Here is an 18,574-nt window from a genome sequence, read left to right as displayed (position 1 = left end):
ATTACAGTGTTGCCACAGTTTTATCATGTTATTACCATTTTATCATAAAATGTAAAGTGCAACTAATGTCTCTTCAAAATATTCACAATGTGCTACGAGACACTAGGTTTTATTACAATTCTTATTGAATCTTACTATGTTTCATCGTCTTTGTACCTGATAAAACAACTCCGCTACCTTTGTACCGTACCCTGTCTTGATATTAACTGACAACAGCTGCGCGCTACCAATTGGTAACTTTTTAAAATTTCAGATTCCTCTACGACTTTAAACACTGCACCATGGCGCTCCAGACGCTTCTCTAAGATAGCTCCAAGTTTCTAAGCCGCTTACTCCTGTGAACTTTAAGCATATGCATATTTTTGTTACGGTTTATATTTTCAGCTTTTTCTGATAAGCTCTATTTTACTATTTTTGTGATTTTTTTATTAATAGTCCAAAGATTGCTGGTTCAATTCCCAGCTGGGGCGCTGCTGTTGTATCCATGGGCAAGTTGCTCCAGTAAATGCCCAGTTGTATAACATGGTTAACGTGTACAAATTGTAAGCTATGTAGGTTTCTCTGTATAAGACGGTACCTATAAATATGATCAGTCGGTATATGAAGTCAAACTGTAAGTGGGCTTCCATTAGCGTTTTTTTTATCTCTCAGAAAAGTGTCGTTTCTATCAGTGGCAACACCTAAGCCTAGCGAGACCGTACCCAAAATTGGGAGGCCAATTGGCAGGTGATTTGATCTCATTAACTTACTGCGCATGCGTAGACACATGATCCTATAACCAGGAAAACTAACGGCCACGTGTTGCAGCGCAGTAGGTGAAAGTGTTGTGTAAAACATTACTGTGTAATTTCTACCGCGACATATTATATTAGGTTTCTTGTATGAAATCTAGAGAATGATTTCCATGCCGTTGTAGGAAGTTGGCGATCTCGCAGCTCTTAGCTTAGAGGACTTGGCTAACAATAGCCAAGTTGCTTTGTACCGATTTTCGTCGGTCATCGAGCGCGCCTAGCGAGTTATCAGCACAATAATTCTTGGCAAATTTAACAAGACGAGCACAAATTGTTGGGTATGATGTTAAAACGGTAATGAGTAAGCTGCCCTTATGTTTGTAGTTAGGAAAGTATGCTAGCTCGTCAGTTAATTGGCGGTATTTAGATTACTGAGGCGACTTAGCTTACCAGTTTCTCTAAATTAGTTAGATTTAAATATCTAATTCAGCTTCATGCTGTTGCTACATCTAGCATTGTTTTAAGAACAGGCCAAGATGAATGAACTCTGCTGTGCAGTCATGGCAACATTGCCGCCATTTGGGTACTGTCACACGATCAGTCTACTTTATTACAGAAAATCTATAAAATGCATGTCCTGGCTGCAAAATGTCGATAGTTGTCTAACTCTGAAGTGTGTTGTCCTGTCAGACAGCTTTTTGTCCGTCGGCTTAGATCATGGACACCTGCTTCCCCCAGGCCTCGGTGCGGCCAAACCTCCCGCTGCGAAGACCTGCGACGCCCCGCGGTGCCGTACCGAGGATCATCTCGCCTCCGTTCGGGGAGAAGAGGACAGCGCTGGATGATACGGTTACACCGGGAAACGCAGCCGTTCAAAGTAAAAATGTGCATTCGACAGCAGATAAATGGAGATCTACTTATGCATATGTTCGTTTTGTTACTTGTATGGAACATTATGAGAAATTGAAAAGTTGGTCGTCGAGATGGCTATACTCAACCACCATCAGTTTAACGCATTTTTTTTTTGCATCAGCCTATAATGAATTTTAACATTTTACAGGAAACTTATTGGCTCTTGTCGTTATTCACACATTGTCAAACGTGTGAAATATAAATGTAATGTAAACGAAGGGTGTTTGCGGTGGAACTGTGGGTAATACAACCAGCTGGTACAGTCGGTGTCAGTGAAGGGTTATCTTAAATTACGTAGGCCTGTAAAATAATACTTTTTTTCTTTTTTTAGCTTTAAAAATGGACAGTGATGGGAAGGGAAACGGGCCCATGGCTGGCGGCGAGCTTCCCTCTGTAAGTGCTGGTGCATGTGTTTGTAACGTGCAGCTGTGATTTTTGAAAAAGGTTCAAGAAGGCAAACAAGGATTCTGGGTGCTGCCATATTGGAATTAAGAGCTGTGTTATTCTTTAATAGGTAAATATCGCTTGCAATTGCTAGTTTAGAATTCAAGTCAGATTTCCACTGTGTTTAGTACCATATCTCTGTCTGGTATTTGACCAGGGTGTTTCAGATTGGACAGCTATGGATGAAAACAGAACACTCCTGAAAAAAGAAAGTCATCCTGTTTTTGCTTCAGCGCAGGAGTGTTGGAAATGTACAGTTTGCCGCAATATTAGAGACAACGGACCAGTAGAGTTTTCATTTAAACACTTGATGGATGAATTGCATTGCAGCTGGAAGTAGGCAATATGGTAATTTCCACTCAGAGTACAAAATACAAACATTGATTCCATTTACAGTGGGGCTCTAATGGAACTTTATTCACTTCAAAGTCAGACAAGGAGCACTGAGGTGATTTTTGTTGCTCTGTCAAAGTATGAAAGCAAAAATCAGAGGAGGATCGTGGGTTAAGAAACCTAAGCACTCAAAAATAAGGGCAGCAAATATCTCTGAATTGAAGTGATTATTCATTAATATGTGGATCATTTGATGCAAGCCTGTTGATGGTGCTGTGATGCACATACCTGTTTCCCTTAAGCCATTCGCAGGGAGCGCTAAGGTTGGGTTGCGACGTTGTTCAAAGGACCATTAGTCGGGAGGCTGGTGAGGGTGGAAGCGTTTTACCTGTTGGATGTGTGTCGGATGTCATGTTTTCACGGGTCATAATTTTGCTGTTTGTGCCCCTGCAGAGGATGAGCCCCGAGTCGGCTTCACCAGCCCCTGTGAGGCTGTGTAACTACTGCAGTCAGCAAGGTGTGTTTGATTCTGCCTTCACACACTCACACTGGAACACCTGCACGCAGTGTGTGTATGTCCACTGCACACAGCGCCAGTCTGATTATCTCTCATTTCCTCGTGTGTTTTTGTATTAATACACCTTGTTATTACACATTTGTTTTGTTAGTGCAGCTTAAAGGACAGTTGGCATTTGACCTGCTGGTTGTTTTTCACTTTTAATAAAGATTTTTGAGATTTTTTGCATTTTACTTAATAGACCGTTAGGGGTTTGTTCCTAGCACATGTGTTGAATTGTATGTTTAGTTTTTACAGTGATGTTAAATTCACTGTTAGAAACGCCTGAGATGCAGGTAGAGTCTAGAGCATAGACCCATGTTTGAGTCTGAGCTGCATTATTCAGCAACAGTACCCTGCATCCTTAAATACAGAGTTTGCTTCATTCTGGTGGGTTTAATGGCTCTGTCTTTTTCCCCTGTGGCTCCCTCTAGTGGCAAGTGAGATAGCTTGCAAGTCAAATAGAAGCTTTTGCAAGAGATGAACCAACTCTCTAAGCAGCATTAGAGCCAGACCGATACCGATTTAGATATTTGAGGATTTAAAAATCTGATAATGATATCGTGTATATATATATATATATTTTTTTTTTTCAAAAACACATTACATAAAGATTTTCCTTAACATTTGTTATGTAGTTATTTGAGTCCTCAACAAGATAAGTGTGCAGTTGCAGTGTGCCCTCTGGTGGACAAACACAATGACAACACTCATAACATGATTGAAAGATCCATATTCGGTCTCTCCGTTTCTTTTTTAATTGTCAATTTTCGGCTGTTATAAATGCCGATACCGATTTGTCTGCAAGTAGCTCGCATCGGCCGATAATATCGGCACGTCGATTTATCGGTCGGGCTCTAATCAGCACGCGTACTGATGGGATGCGCTGTGGGACTTGCAGTGTGATGCATTCGCATGCAACCAGTGACACTATCACAAGATCACATTTGTCTCGCTTCGGTGCTCCTACATCAGCCTGGTGGGTGGTGAAGAGGCTGTAATACCATTGGCAATCCCAATTCAGGGAATCGGTAAATTAGTAATAATAGTAATGACACAGGTGCTTGAGAGCTAATCTGCGTGATCCTTCATGTTGGGCATTGATGTCTTTGTACTAGAAGTGCCCCCACGGTTCATTGGTTTGCTGCTTGTCATTTAAATCACCGGTGGACAAGTTTTAGGTTTGTCTGGCGTTGGGCTGATTCATTGGATCATTGCTCTAGTTGTTCACCAGTGGAAATGCCTGCTGACTGATTGACTCTCAGCGCATTGCTGTTTAATTCAGCGTTGGGAATGCCTGCTGACTGATTGACTCTCAGCGCATTGCTGTTTAATTCAGCGGTTGGCATGTTTCAGGGAACTTGCGGTGCTCACGCTGCAGGAGGACCTATTACTGCTCGGTGGCGTGTCAGACGGAGGACTGGAAGGCTCACAGACACGTGTGCAAGCTGGCCGCGGCCGATGTCACTGCCAGGTAACCCAGGGAAACGGGATGCAGGCCTGCGATGACCTGTGTAGAGGAGACCAGGTGTGAATTTGAGGGGGGAAAGGGCTGGCACTGAGGACCGCTTTCAGAGCAGGGGTCTGTGAGCAGCAGCCACATAGGTCACTGACCTTTATTCTGTGGATGGGCTAATTTGATGCACCTGACTGGACATTAGCCCATCCAGACAATATTAAGACTCAGTGGATCTTTGCATTCAGAGGCTTTGCAAAATGGCTTCAGTCCTCAAAGTAGGTTTTCATATCAGCCAATCCCCAGAGATTTGACTGGATTGAGCAGTTTGTCATCTTGGCACCTCTCTCCCTCTCTGTTTTTTGAAAAGCAATAAATCTCAGGAACCCTTTCCATTCCTTGCTGGAAGTGGACCCAGGTCTCCAGTCTCCATGGTAATGACGCTACTCTTGTTGAGTTGGTTGCATGGAAGTGGAGTTTTAGCTCCGACTGAAGTTTCTTCAGAACAGTCTGCTGTTTAAATCAGATTTTTCAAGCTACTTTACAATAGTCTGTTATTGAGGAAAGTGTTTGCCTTCATCTAATCACAAAGGTAAAAATGTAGTTTATTCAGTACCTTGATAACATTTGAGATTTCAGAGAAAATAAAAATGTTTAGAATAAAAATACTACATTTCAACATCCAGTGAAATGATTTTAGGTATAATAAAAATCTTCTGAAATTGTGTGCCAGCTAAGTATTTTGTCTCCTTTAGTTTTGGTGATGTTGGCTGTTGCTGACAGGTGTCATATACCTGTCCCTCCTGACAGGTGGATCCAGGTGCTACGGTGCAGCTCAGGAGGGTGTACCTGCACGAGCTGCCCAAGAACACGGTCACGAAAGGAGCAGAGCTGCAGGTACGACCGTGGTCACGTCGCTGTGTTAGCGACGGTGCTGATCTGTGCTCTGGGGAGTTTTGCTTGCGAATTAGAGACAGTGGATTAGCCCTGAAAACACATGAAAGGACTGAGGCACTAAAGGAATACCAAGAAAAGGGAGACTCTCTCCCCCTTGTGATGGAACTGTGGAACTTCAGCTCTACGTTCTGTATGAGTTTCATAGCCGTACTGGAAGCTGAAATATCACGTAGGCTGCACCCTGGATGCTCCTATGCACATTTGAGAAATAGACTTGTTGCAGTGAAATGAAGTGTCCATTCCTTATCCTTGCATTAGAGTGGGGAAAGGTCAGGAGCTGGAGTCAGAGGGTCACATTCATGGGGAGGAAAATGTAGATTTCATCTGCTAAATGAAGTGCCTATTTAATGTGAAGGTAGAGAAGGGCATGTGTTAATACATTTCTGATGAAGTTCCTTAAGTGTCTCTGTTCCCTGTGGTGGGCTGATGGTGTATTGTGACTCCTGGCTTCTGTGATTCCTTCACAATGTCTGATGAAGTCTTTGGTGTTAATGGTGTGGAAGGCCTTTAGAATGGATTGATGGTAGAAAATCACACGCTTCTGTAATAAATGTCTTTCTTTTCTTTTTCGCAGGAAACTAAGTTTGTGTTTCTCACTAGCTTGACATCAAAGTGTAGCAAAGTCACTGTGCTGCTGTTAACTACCTGGCTAACTCATTGGCATAATTCCCATAAAGCCCTGTGCTAAATGTTACTGAGTGGTATTCACTGCTGAGTGTCCACAAGTGTGTTTCTGTATGCAGATACAAATTAAATATGTCGTATTTCAGTGTAAAAATATATAAGCAGCTCAGTATCATCGGAATTTTACTAATACAGCAATAAAAGTTATCCTTAAATAATTCATCTATAAATCATTGGAAAATATAAATCTGCCATGAGTGGGAACTGTTTTTTGGTATCTGTGATGAATTAATGATGCCTGGCTTCTTCAGGCCTCTGTGATGGATTAGCAATGTCCGTCTTTGTCAGGCCTCTGTGGTGGAGCTGAGGAACCCTGGAAAGTTCTTTGTTCATGTCCAGACAGTGAAGATGATGGAATCTCTGCGGACGGTAACCATGGCGCTGCAGAAGACCTACACCTGTTCTCTTGGCACAGACTACATGCCAGACTATGGGGAGGTCTGTGCTGTCAGATACTCCCAGGACCAGGTCAGAGCATACACCCACCAACAGGGGGCAGGCATGTGTACAGTCAGTGAGGATGAGTTTCATACAGTGCTCTGCAGTGATAACTGTCCATCCTGTTACACATGCATGATACAGCACTGGGCATGTAGCTTTCTGTTATGGACACTTGTATCAGTGAACCTCCATCATTCAGATAGCAGCAGGAACATGTTAAATGTCATTTAAAAAAGTAGTGTGGTTGGAGCGGTGTTCAATTCTCAGAGTAGCAGAAATAAAAGAAACGAAACCCCTCCCCATTCCTCCCTGACATTTGCACAGAAATGGTACCGAGGTGCGGTGGAGTCTGCAGATGCTAATTACAAAACCGCCAGTGTTTTGTACATTGACTTTGGGAACGAGGAGGTCGTGAACCTGGAGAGGGTACGGCCGCTGCCCGTGAGTGTGGATGCCCTGCCACCATGTGTAAGTCACCCTGAAACCAATAAAACGAGAGTTTCAGTGGCAGTAATGCGAAACTGTGATACTGAGTAATAATAATGTTACTGTTGTAGATATTTTATTCCAGTGTTGACTTTTGTAAGAAACAAACTGCTTAGTTACAAACCTTGTAAAGTGGCCATAGATGCAGGCTGTGAAATGTAAGCTGTTATGACACGTGCTGACCTGAGGGTGGGGTGGCGCTGTTGCCTCCGTGTGCTGTGAGCAGGCAGTGTCGTGCCGGGTGGCGGGTGTGGCCGCTGTGACGGGCAGCTGGACGGAGGAGTGCTGCATCGCCGTGCGGCAGCTGGTGGCGGGGAGGACGCTGACGCTCACCGTGGAGGACGTGCTGGAGGGCGGAGCCGTCTGGGCCGTGGACGTGACGCTGCCCGCCATTGGTACGACCGGGGCGACCGTCCCTGAGAGCTGAATTGCGGACGGGTAGTTGTGTTGTGCTGGAGTCCTGGTCCTGGATGGCAGCTTTGCTGCAGGCTCACCTGCTCTCTGTTTAACACTGACACCATTAAAACTCCACTCTAGCAAGACACGGATCAGTGGCTGCGGCCCTCCAGGACCAGGGTAGAGTAGCCCTGCAGGCACTGCAGCCTTCCAGGGCCAGGGAAGAGAGTAGCCCTGCGAGTAGAGAATGTAGAGAGTCAGGACAGTGTGAGAAAGTAATATATTCACCAGTGCTCCACTGCTGTGACTGATGTCAGAATTGCACAGACGGAGATAGGTCACTCAGTCAGTTTGGGCTTACATGGTCTTTAGTGGCAGAAGTGTTCCTCCCTTCTCATGAATATTCATGAAGTGGGTATGATTGGAGAGGCAATCCAGGTGTTGATGACATTCTCCACACCATGCCTCCTAATGCAGCGACTACCTGCCAGCATTGGCTAAAATCTCTAAACCCAGGCTCAGCCGTTTGAGCAAAATAGCTTATTGACAGTGTCCTTGTTTGAGGTGCTGTAATTGGCTCGTAGAGTCGATATGGGGAAGCGGGCCGAAGCTGATGTAGCTCATATCTAACCCTGAGTGCGCCGGCCTCCACAGGTTTCATGCACTGATGCCTATGCGCTGAGTACCTGCGTTGGCCCTTTGAGTGTATCTGGCAGGTTAGCTATAGAGTGGGTCATGTGGACGTTCTCATAAGGGAAGAGGAGGGTGTGGTTGCACTGAATTTGGGGAAACTGCTCTTTACAGGGAAAAAGCTGAGCGCTTTCCTAGTGGAGCAGGGCTACGGTGTGGAGGAGTCCAGTGGATTGGCCGGTCCCAACAATCAGGATGTCGGTAAGATCGTGAACCCACTCGCACAAGCTGCATTGGTTTTAAGCGCATTGGTTGTGTGTTTTAGTGTTTTATGTCAGAATTCGCCATGCTTCTCCCTGAAACACCTCGCACTGAACCCTTCTCTGTCTGTCAGTGTGAAAATCCCTCAGAGATGGCCAGACACTGAGCGATAAGGCACTGATTGGCTGATCTAGCTAGCTGTGGAAAAATGCGTATTCTTGCACGGCATAAAAGATTTGTTAAACATTATGATGGTGAGTGAGGGGAAATGGGTAGGCAGAGGCAACCTTACCAGGAGCGCCCTGCTCGGGGGGCATGGAAACCACCTGAGAAATAGCCAGAGGCAGGTCTGTGAGGGGACAGCAGTGTGGTGTAGTAAGGAGCAGGGGCTTGTAACCAAAAGGTTTCTGGTTCAGTTCCCCGCTGGGATTCTGCTGTACCCTTGAGCAAGACACTTAACCCACAGTTGCCTCAGTACATATCCAGCTGTGTAAATGGATAAAACTGTTACCTATTGCATGGAAGTTACTCTGGATGAGAGCGTCAGCTAAATGTCAATTATGTACTGTGAAGAGCATGAGTACTCTCAGTCAGAGTGAACTCAGCTGTGTGACACTGGTGTGGACGAGCAAAGCCACAGTGACAGCTGTCACAGATGAGTTTTCGGATTTGATCTTCGGTTTGGTGGCCGTGTGCTGCGTGTGTGTGTCAGGACGAGTGCTTCCGCTGCTCTCCTCAGCGCGTAGCCTGTGCTGAGCAATGTAGCGGGCGGCGGTCTCCGTTTCAGACTCCATATTGAGCGCGGCACTGGAGAACTTCAGGCGGTCGTCGGAGGGCAGGAGCGAGATGATGGGGGCCCCGCCCCCCGAGCCTCTCACCCAGGGTGTGGGCGACTGCTTCTCCGCCATGGTGACGCACCTGCAGTCCCCCGCAGACATCATCTGCCAGAAGGTGGACAACGCCCGTGAGTACGAACTCTCTGATTGGCTGTGCTATGGCTCTCTGCACTCTGATTGGGTGCTGTGAGCGTCTTTGAGCTGCAAATGACTCTGGTTTGCCGCTCTTCAACTGGATGCAGCCGATGACTGCACATCGCTGAGCAGTTTGAGCCTGTGATGTGTTTTTGAGCTGTTGTATCACCTCTCTTTCCATTAGCTGCTCTTTCTCTGAGCTCTCTGATCGGCTGCTTCATCTTTGCGCTTTGATTGAGCATCATATGGGAAGCTTTGTTGAATGTTGTTGGTAAGGTCTCTGTGTCTCAGACTGCAGTGTTTCTGAGCAGGTGTGTCCTGAACAGGTGAGATTCAGGAGCTGCAGGTGAAACTGAGGGAGCACTGCGCTCAGACACCAGCCAGCGAGGACTTCAGACCTGCCCCTGGGACAGTGTGCTGCGCCCAGTTCTCAGGTACTGCAGTAATAACCACACAGAGCTCTCAGGTAATGGAATATTGCCCATCCCCAGTTCTCAGAAGTGAGACACATTGTGACTGGTACCAGCCTCACTCTCCATAGCAATGGATGCCATCCTCTCTCTGCCTGCTTTCTGCAGAGGACCAGCAGTGGTATAGAGCCACAGTTCTGGGCTATTCGTCAGAGACCAGGGTGTGTGTGGGGTACATTGACTTTGGGAATTCAGAGGAGGTGGAACTGAGTCACCTGCGGCCCCTCGGTGCGGATCTCCTGGCATTGCCTATGCAGGCCATCCCCTGTGCCCTGGCAGGTAAGCCTCTGACTCCACCCAGCACACCGGTGTCACATGACCCTGCCACGGTTTCTTCTGTCGCACGATTCCACCAAATGCTCTGTCACATGACCCTGTCCGAGCCCCTGTCCGTCACATGACGTGTTCCCCTGTCTTGGCTGTTGGATTTCAGGGGTAAGGCCTGTTTCGGGTGCGTGGAGCAGTGAGGCAAGCCTGATGCTAAAGAGGCTGGTGTGTAACAGATTTGTGCGTGTGGAGATCCTGGGGGAGAGGGAGGGCACAGCGCTGGTGACGCTGACGGACGAGTTCAGCGACCCGCAGACCAGCATAGCGGACCTGTTCATTGCCAGTGGCCAGGCTCTCCCCGCCGACACCCTTGCCCCACAGGAAGACACGCCCCAGAGAACGGGGAAATCTGCTGGTGAGAAATATCCCGTTTTTACCTGCAGAAATGTAGCTAGTGACAGTCTCTCTTGACTCTTGTACACGTGGTTTATACAATCTGTACTTGGCGGCAGGCTGGCTCTGTGATTAGGGAGGCAGACCTGTTCCCAGTATGGTGCAGGTTTGAACACTCAAGCACTGCTGTTGTGCTGTGGAACCAGGTACTTTGCGTGACATCTGTGTAGTCCCCCTTCTGGATTTAAGGTGGACTGGAGATAATGTGTTGCCTTTTTTACTGCAGTGTCCAGCCCCCCTGTGACCAAGTTGGAGTGGACATGCACCGAGCTGCCCTGTGATGGCCAGACGGTGCCTCTGTTGGTCAGTGTGATAGAGACCCCGGACGAGTTTTACTGTCATCGGTATAACGCTGAAGGTAGCCTGACGCCTCCGTCTGCACTGTCACCCTGAAGGCCTTCATACAGACAGGATCCTGGTGTGGGCCAGAAATGATTCTGAATACTAAACTACAGTGGAGAGCTGGATAGCAAATCCTCTATGATTCAAACCATCTGAGTCTTACTGTTTCTGCTCTCTGAAATGACAACAGGCTTACACCTCTACTGAACATCAGGATCAGCTTACAGTCAGAGCGGCTTTGCAGTGATGCCAGTGTTAATATCACAGAGAGGACTCTTGGGAAATGAAGTTTTTGGAGGGAAGAAGAGTCCAGGTTCTGCTGGCGACTGTGTCAGAGGGCTGGTTTGCACGTGTCGGAGCTCTGGTTTGTGTTTGCAGATATTCACACTTTCGCGGAGCTCTCGCTTGAGATGCAAAAGCACTGCCAGGCTGAGGGTGCTGCCTTCACCCCCAGCGTGGGAGAACCATGCTGTGCCGTGTTCCCAGGTGAGGATCAGTGGATAGGACCAGGATCAGTGGATAGGACTGCTCAGTTGCCCCAGAAGGATAGATGATCAGTGGAGGCCAGACTAAAGTCTCACACTGTAGTTTGGGCTTTAGGTTGGGGGGGGGGGGGGGGGGGGTGTAAAAGGTTTGAATTTATGTATCTGAATATTAGTTATCTGATTATTTCATCTTTGGAGCCATAGAGTTTTCCAGACAGCAGTGGAAGTGTGCATCCCTGCTGCGGTCATCAGCACGGTCCCCTGACAGAGACGTGGGCATGTTTGGTGGTGTGTGCACGCTCTGTCTCGCGGAGTGCAGTAACGACGGTAACCTCTGGCCGCTGCAGGTGACGGGTCCTGGTACCGGGGCGTGGTGCAGGGTTTGGCAGCGGACGGGAAGGCCACGGTTTTTTTCGCGGATTTCGGCAACACTAGCAACGTGAAGCGGACTCACCTCCGAGCCATCATACCCAAGCTGCTCAGCCACCCCTTTCAGGCTATCCGCTGCTGGCTGGCAGGTACCTCACACACACACACAGTGTGTATGTGTGTGTGTGTGTGTGTGTGTGTGTGTGTGTGTGTGTATGTATATGTTAGCATGCTTCAGACATATCTGCATAACACTGTCAAATGAGTCACATTGATTTTAACTACAACTTGAGTTCGTCAGCTGCAGGTTTCAGTAGTCTTCTGATAATCTTAAGTTGCTTACTCAAAAAGCACTAATTTTGATGCACTGCATGGTTTCATCAGCAGGTCAGGTCACTGCTAAACCTACCTCTGCTACCAAGTCCATCTTTTTTGCGAGCAAAAAGAAAAGTTTATCTTACAATTTTTATAATGTGTAGTTGATATAACGGTGCTTTTTAAAGTATATAATTGTAATCTAAGAATACCCCCTACCCCCCCCCCCCCCCCCCGTCCGGTGCCCAGGTGTGGAGCCGCTGGAGGGCCAGTGGGGGGTGGAGGTGGTCCGCAGGTTTCGGGAGCTGACTGTGGGCCAGCAGGTGCAGGGCTGCGTGCTCTCCATCACTGACAGGGGCTTCGGGGTGGAGCTGGTGAGCAACGGCCAGAACATTGCCGCCCTGCTGGTGGCTGAGAAACTGGCCAAAGTCAGCGGAGAGCAGGGCCTCTCTGTGGTTGCGCTGGAGGCGGCAGGTAACACAGGTGAGCCCTTCGGCCCCGCCCAGCCCTCCTCAAGACCTCCAGCAGGGAGTGGCTTTGCCACTGGAAGGTTGGGGGTTTGAGTCCTAGGTACAGGGTAGGACATGGCAGTTAGAGCATGGGGAAGGGGTATTTCTTTCCCTGAATTTCATCAGTAAAAGCTCGGTCTTCAAAAGTGGTAAATGTCATGTATGTGACAATTAATTCCTTCCCATCATATAAAGGGGAGATGTATGGCGTTTGTGGATTGTAGCTAGCCGTGATATTAACAGAGTGTATGTGACAAATATTTTTAGGAAGTATTTAGGAAATACCTTTAGAAATGTAATAACCGGGGTTGTCTGTGGTCAGTGAGTTGTTGTTCAAACTGTAGTGACTGAGTCTGCTTTTCTACCCTCCGTTGTGTGGGTTGTTTGGCTTAACTTTCCACCAGGGGGCGCCTTTCCTCTGGATTGGAAGACTGTTCAGTTGCCGCTAAACAAGACATTCCAGCCTCACGTAGCAGCAGTGATCAGCCCAAGCCTATTCTACCTGCTGAGAGAGGATACCGAAGGTGAGGAGTGTACACACACGCACACACACACACGCACACACTTGCACTTTTACAGACTTTGGCTTCTGACAGACTGGCACTTTCAGTGTATTGTAGAGGGAAGCATCAATCCCAGATTTTGTCTGGCTAAATATGAATTGATATACTAATTTTCTTGAATGTTGCTTATTGGTCAAAATCTTGACAAGTTTATGTGTGTGTGTGTGTGTGTGTGTGTGTGTGTCTGTGTCTCAGACAAGGGGAACCTCCAGGCGCTGATGGTGGACCTTGCAGCTTACTGCAGCAGCCATCCTAAAGCACCCACCTCGAACCCTGAGCCCGGCGCTGCGTGCTGTGCCCAGGTCCCAGGTACAGAACCACACCTCAGATACACACACCTGTGCACTCAAAGCGGGCCTTGGGCCTAAACCACAGAACCACACTCAGCTGGGCCTAAACCACAGGACCACACTCGGAGAGGGCGCACTGGTTGTGACCAGCACGCCTGCCATGTCAGTGTTTCTCCCAGGCCCCCCCCCCCAAGTCATTCTAATCATGGCAGTCCTTGTGTTGCTAATGCTGAACCACTTTGTTCTTTTCCTCCCTGAAACAGTTTCATGCACACGTGATCACAGCCGCGCTGTGGGTATGTAATTAGTCGCGGGGGGGGATCACCAGCGATCATCGTGCCCTTGCGGTGGAATTCAGCTAAAGCCGGCAATTTGGCGTCTGCAGCATAATAATTACACCCTGAGCGTCTGCTGCTGTGCTTTCATTCTTGTAACCACAGTGCGTTCCAGAGAGTGTCCCTTTCGGGCCCTGTGCATTCCTGCGCACAGGTAGCAACAGGACCCTGTGTAACTGCAGTTCTTCTGCTGCTGTGTGCAAGGGAAGGGTGATCAACTGTAGGAGCATGAAGGCGGAGTCTGCTTCTGGTGTTAATGCCCATGTGGAAGGTGATTGGCTGTATAAATGCGCAGGAGGGATGTGGTTCTAAATGGGAAAATTTGCAGACTGTCACCCTGGTAATGGTGCTACTGGAGCTTGCCAGTGGTGCGCCCTGAGCTCGTAATGATGCTGGTTACCATGGTAGTGGTACTGCCTGAGCTGGTAATGATGCTGGTTACCATGGTAGTGGTACTGCCTGAGCTAGTAATGATGCTGGTTACCATGGTAGTGGTACTGCCTGAGCTAGTAATGATGCTGGTTACCATGGTAGTGGTACTGCCTGAGCTAGTAATGATGCTGGTTACTGTGGTAGTGGTGCAGCCTGAACAGGTAATGTTGCTGGTTACCATGGTGATGGTACTGGCTGCCCTTGTAATGGTGTTGGTTGCTGTGGTTGGGGCCCTCTGTGTTTCAGGTGATCAGAGATGGTACCGGGCCGTCGTCCTGGAAACCGCAGGCTCTGAAGCGGAGATTGTGTGTGCGGATTATGGGATGGTGGAAAGGGTCCCGTTAACAAGCATCCTTCCCATCACGGAGCAATACCTGGCGCTACCTTTCCGGATCGTCAGGTGTGCACTTTCAGGTGAGGGTCACTGGTTTCATGGTGGTACACCAACTGTCATGGTATGTAATATCACGATAGCACCCCCACATTCTCAAACCTACAGACACATACACACGCAGACTCTCTCTCTTCCTCTCTCTCTCTCTGAGAAGGGACGCTGGTTTGTGACAGTGCTGTCCCCCTGCAGGAAGGGAGCTCTTCCCTGCTGTGTGGCCCCGGGCGGCGCTGGAGCTGTTTGGGTCGCAGCTGAGAGGCGGGTTTCGAGCATCGGTGGAGGGCTTTGACGGGACCTACAACCTCCTGGCCCTGACCGCCATTACCATGCAGGGCGGGGCCAGCGTCAGTCACATGGTCTTAGAGTGCTTGAGGAAACCTCTGAGGGAGGTCACCGAGCCCAGACACCATGGCTCAGATCCGGCTGATACCAGAGCTCCAGAAATCCGGGTCCCAGAACCTGCCAAGGCCAGAGATTCAGAACCCAGGGACTCCGAACCGGCCAAGGCCAGAGATCCACAACCCCACGACCCGATTCAGCCCAAGAGCTCCAGCGGTCCAGCTACTGGTGTGTGCAGGGTTCTGACCCTCGATTCAAATGTAGATCCAGAGTTTATGCCACAGGCCCAACAGGTGTCGCAGTAAAAAGTATTCAGTGTTTCTTCACCAGCCATTGACATAACAGTGAGTACCATTTGCTGCGGATGGTAGCAGCCATTTTTTTGTCTTGGGGAAAAAAAATGTCCAAAGACATTTATGAAAATCAACTTCTGCTGTAGATACTTAAGTGCTGTAAGGGGTTAAACAGTACACCCCCCCCCCACCCCCCCACCCCCCAATTCCTACCCAGGCCATGTTGCAAGCCATATTTAATGAAATGTTCAGGGCAATATTTGAGACCCCAAAGTTACAGCCAGTCACAGTTCACACCTTTGTGCTGTATCTGGCCAAATCGGTGATCAGGAGTCTGCTTGTAGATTTAAGCTGATGCAGTCGTTATGTAGCTGATCTGCTTTTAATGAGTCAGTGCCTGACTGGTGTAAATCATACTCTGGGCACTGAGAGAAACAGTGGTGCCAAAGCAAAAGCTACTTTTCTGAGGAGAGGAGGAAACCGCAGGAAAGACAGAGTACCTTTCCTCTGTCCGCGTTCTGGCAGGAGGAGGGCTGATGCATGATTCTGCACATTGTTTTTGTTTATGAGAGCCCAGTTTGCCTCTGTGGCTCTCCCTCTCATGTGTGCTGGAAATAGGCCCTCCCTCCCTAAATCTTAGGTAACCCCTAGTAACCCCTGCTCTAGATGGAAACTGACCGGCCTGGTCTTTGAACCCAGGACCCTGTGGTAAATTTAGACATGAAGCCCACGCCCAACATGCTTTTACCTGTATGGCTTTTGCACTGGGAGCAGTCAGTTGTTAAAAAAACCTTAGAATTATAGGTCCTTTTACTGTGATGCTGTTTTTCAGCTGGAGAAATATTTACTTTGGTGGGGAAAGATACAGTAACATCTCATTTCAGAATGTGATGGCAAGACGTTGACGATGAATGACGCAAAGATGGGGTTCAGTAAGGCGGAAAAGGAGAGCACAGACCAACCGCAGCCCAGCGCTGACCAAACCACCGCTGAGGGTACACCATTCCCACCTGTAACTGGTATGCGTGCTTTTCCTGAGCGGCTGAGAGAGACGGACCATTCCATGGCTTGTGGCTCAGCGAAGGCCATCAGGGTTCGAAAGCCGATAGCACTGAGAAGGGGGCCAGGCTTCATGAAGCCCAGAATGGGTGGAGCTGCTATATGTGGACGGTCGCTGACTAGTTTGGTTCAGTTCAATCGATGATTGGTTCAATCAGTGTTTTGCTGCGGAGAGCACAATGGATGATCGATAGCTCACGGGAGTTCTGCCCGTTTTGGGGCACTGGGTCAGTTCTCTGCCTGTGTAGGGAGTGGAGTTGAGCGGTCAGACTGGAGGATGGGCGTCCTGCTGCGCTCCTGTGGAACGTAACAGCCTCGTTCTCTCTTTCCCACAGCAACTCTGCCCACCCCAGAGGGAAAGTGCTGCTGCCGCCACCTGCTACAGAAGGTGCTGGAATCCTCCGTCACAAAAACGCACCCCCTGAATCCACGTGGCGGGGTGTCGCTGATACGACATGCATGACCTCATGGCTCTGTGGTCACATTTCTGCAGTACTGCTCCTCACTTAAGGGTTTCGGTAATTTTATCTTTCTTTTGCAGATGGATCAACTGGAGGAGCTGATCCTGCTGCTGATGAAGCACATGGGAGATCTGCCGAAGGGCAAATAGTTCTGCATGAAAATCACTGCTCGCTGTGACCAATAGGGCTACGATAGGGTTAAAACTGCAGCCAGTGAATGCTGTAACTGGAATGTGCATAGTTTGTTTTAAAGATTCTGAACCTGTGGCTCAAACTAGGAGCCTGCTTTACAAAGCCTTGGATCCTGTAAGAATGAAGCACCACAACAAGCAATGTTTCTGTTATTTTTATTTTTTGAAGTGGATTCTCTGGAATCTATGAGTGGTGTGCATTGTTAATTACAGTATCAGCTGTTTTATCAAACTGACATTTGATTGGTGTTCAGGCCAGATCCAATCCAATCATATCCTGGGTGGCATGCTAAGGGCATCTCTTCAGTTTACCCAAAAAGCATTGCAGCTTCATTGGTGGGGACCACACTGTTGTTGATTATGTGTGTTTTCATTTCTCATCTGTTAAAAAGATGTTCATTTAAGCAGCTTCAGTTGTATCTAAAAGTTGTTACTAAAGTTTGTGAAACCAGTGTTTGCCTCAGTCTGTGTTGAAGAAGCATTTGCTGGTATGTGTATGCTGTCTGTGAGGGTTTTATCACATATTCAGACAGGCAGGAAAGAAATGGATATACACCAGGTGGTATCATTATTACAACTATGATTATATTTTAAGATCATCAGAAGCCTTTGGAAACACTATCCCATGCACTTAAGTATTTTTTACATCATGATTGTGTCACTATCAAGGGTAGCCTATCTGATTGTATTAAGGCGAGACACTACAGGTGAATAGGGGAAAATTTTTAACTAAAAGGTATCACCATAAAACTTTGCCAGTTGATTACTTTCATTATTATAATTTTTTTTTGTATTGCAAGTTTTCCAGAAATTCACATTTCAATATGCAAATTAGGCAGTATCTCATTAAATATGCACTAATTTGCATATGTTCAAAAACCAGAAATCTAGATAATGAATAAAGCCAAACTTAAAATATTTATTTCATTTTGACAACATGGTGTAGACCAAAGTTTTTACAGAACAGATTTTGGATACATCCATTTTTCATTTTATAAATTGGAAAATACTATGTACAGATATTAAAAATGCATTTTCGGCACATTTTTAAGAACAAAATGTCTAATCAGAAAATAAATGTATAAACATGCCCTCTGTAATATCCTCAAGAATACTGTTATGAATGAATATGAAAAGTTTGGTTAATATAAGTGCTCTAGAAGTTGAGATTTTTGGTTCAGAGCATGGAAAATTTTTTTTGAGAAAATGGCCATTAAAGATATATATTGTGAATTCATATATTCAATAAGTAGTATTTAATGATTATAGCAACGACAAACCATTCAATGATACCCCCCAACTGCCCATCAAACAACTAAATATATCTAAATTGTATATACACTTATATTATATTAACTACAACTAAAGATCATAGGCACAGGACCTTCAAATTACTTCGCAGCCCTTTTGTGCTGGTCCTGTCTATCACATGTTCTCGTGCTGAACTGCGTTATCTTTGTTCTATCCCCTCAATTTGCCATGCCCGCCCCATATGTAAGACCCTCTTTTAATTCCTGCTGGTGTCTTTTGAGCTTTTTAATTGTATCAGAGGACTTTCTTTCATGCTTGGCACTTGCCGCAGTGACAGCATCGGCTTTTGCAATTCTCTGATCATCCTCGTCTGTAATTTCATCAACTGTGATGGCAGTGCTCTCAAGCCACAACTTCTCCATCACTGCTGCCATGAGGCACCCTCATTGAAAGTGGCAATAGGCATACTGGCTGCAGCCTCAACCCTGCCTTTGCCTACAA

The 18,574-nt window shown here is 47.2% G+C and overlaps 1 protein-coding gene across 1 annotated transcript; it reads left to right on the top strand.

Moving 5' to 3' along the window:
• Positions 1-1,448: 1,448 nt before the first annotated feature.
• Positions 1,449-16,780, top strand: tdrd1 (tudor domain containing 1). Its single transcript, XM_036544119.1, is given in 22 exon segments — positions 1,449-1,580; positions 2,874-2,937; positions 4,333-4,490; positions 5,243-5,329; positions 6,362-6,541; positions 6,839-6,982; positions 7,227-7,395; positions 8,201-8,287; positions 9,075-9,251; positions 9,585-9,692; positions 9,837-10,007; positions 10,162-10,410; positions 10,675-10,806; positions 11,169-11,276; positions 11,623-11,793; positions 12,209-12,442; positions 12,873-12,992; positions 13,227-13,340; positions 14,335-14,502; positions 14,672-15,046; positions 16,506-16,558; positions 16,712-16,780. Coding segments are annotated over 22 exon segments (3,270 nt in total).
• Positions 16,781-18,574: the final 1,794 nt, after the last annotated feature.

This window comes from Megalops cyprinoides, chromosome 1 (assembly GCF_013368585.1).
Source record: "Megalops cyprinoides isolate fMegCyp1 chromosome 1, fMegCyp1.pri, whole genome shotgun sequence".
Taxonomy (NCBI): domain Eukaryota; kingdom Metazoa; phylum Chordata; class Actinopteri; order Elopiformes; family Megalopidae; genus Megalops; species Megalops cyprinoides.
The sequence above is the reverse complement of the archived record's forward strand: the minus strand, read 5'-3'. Positions and strand labels throughout refer to the sequence as shown.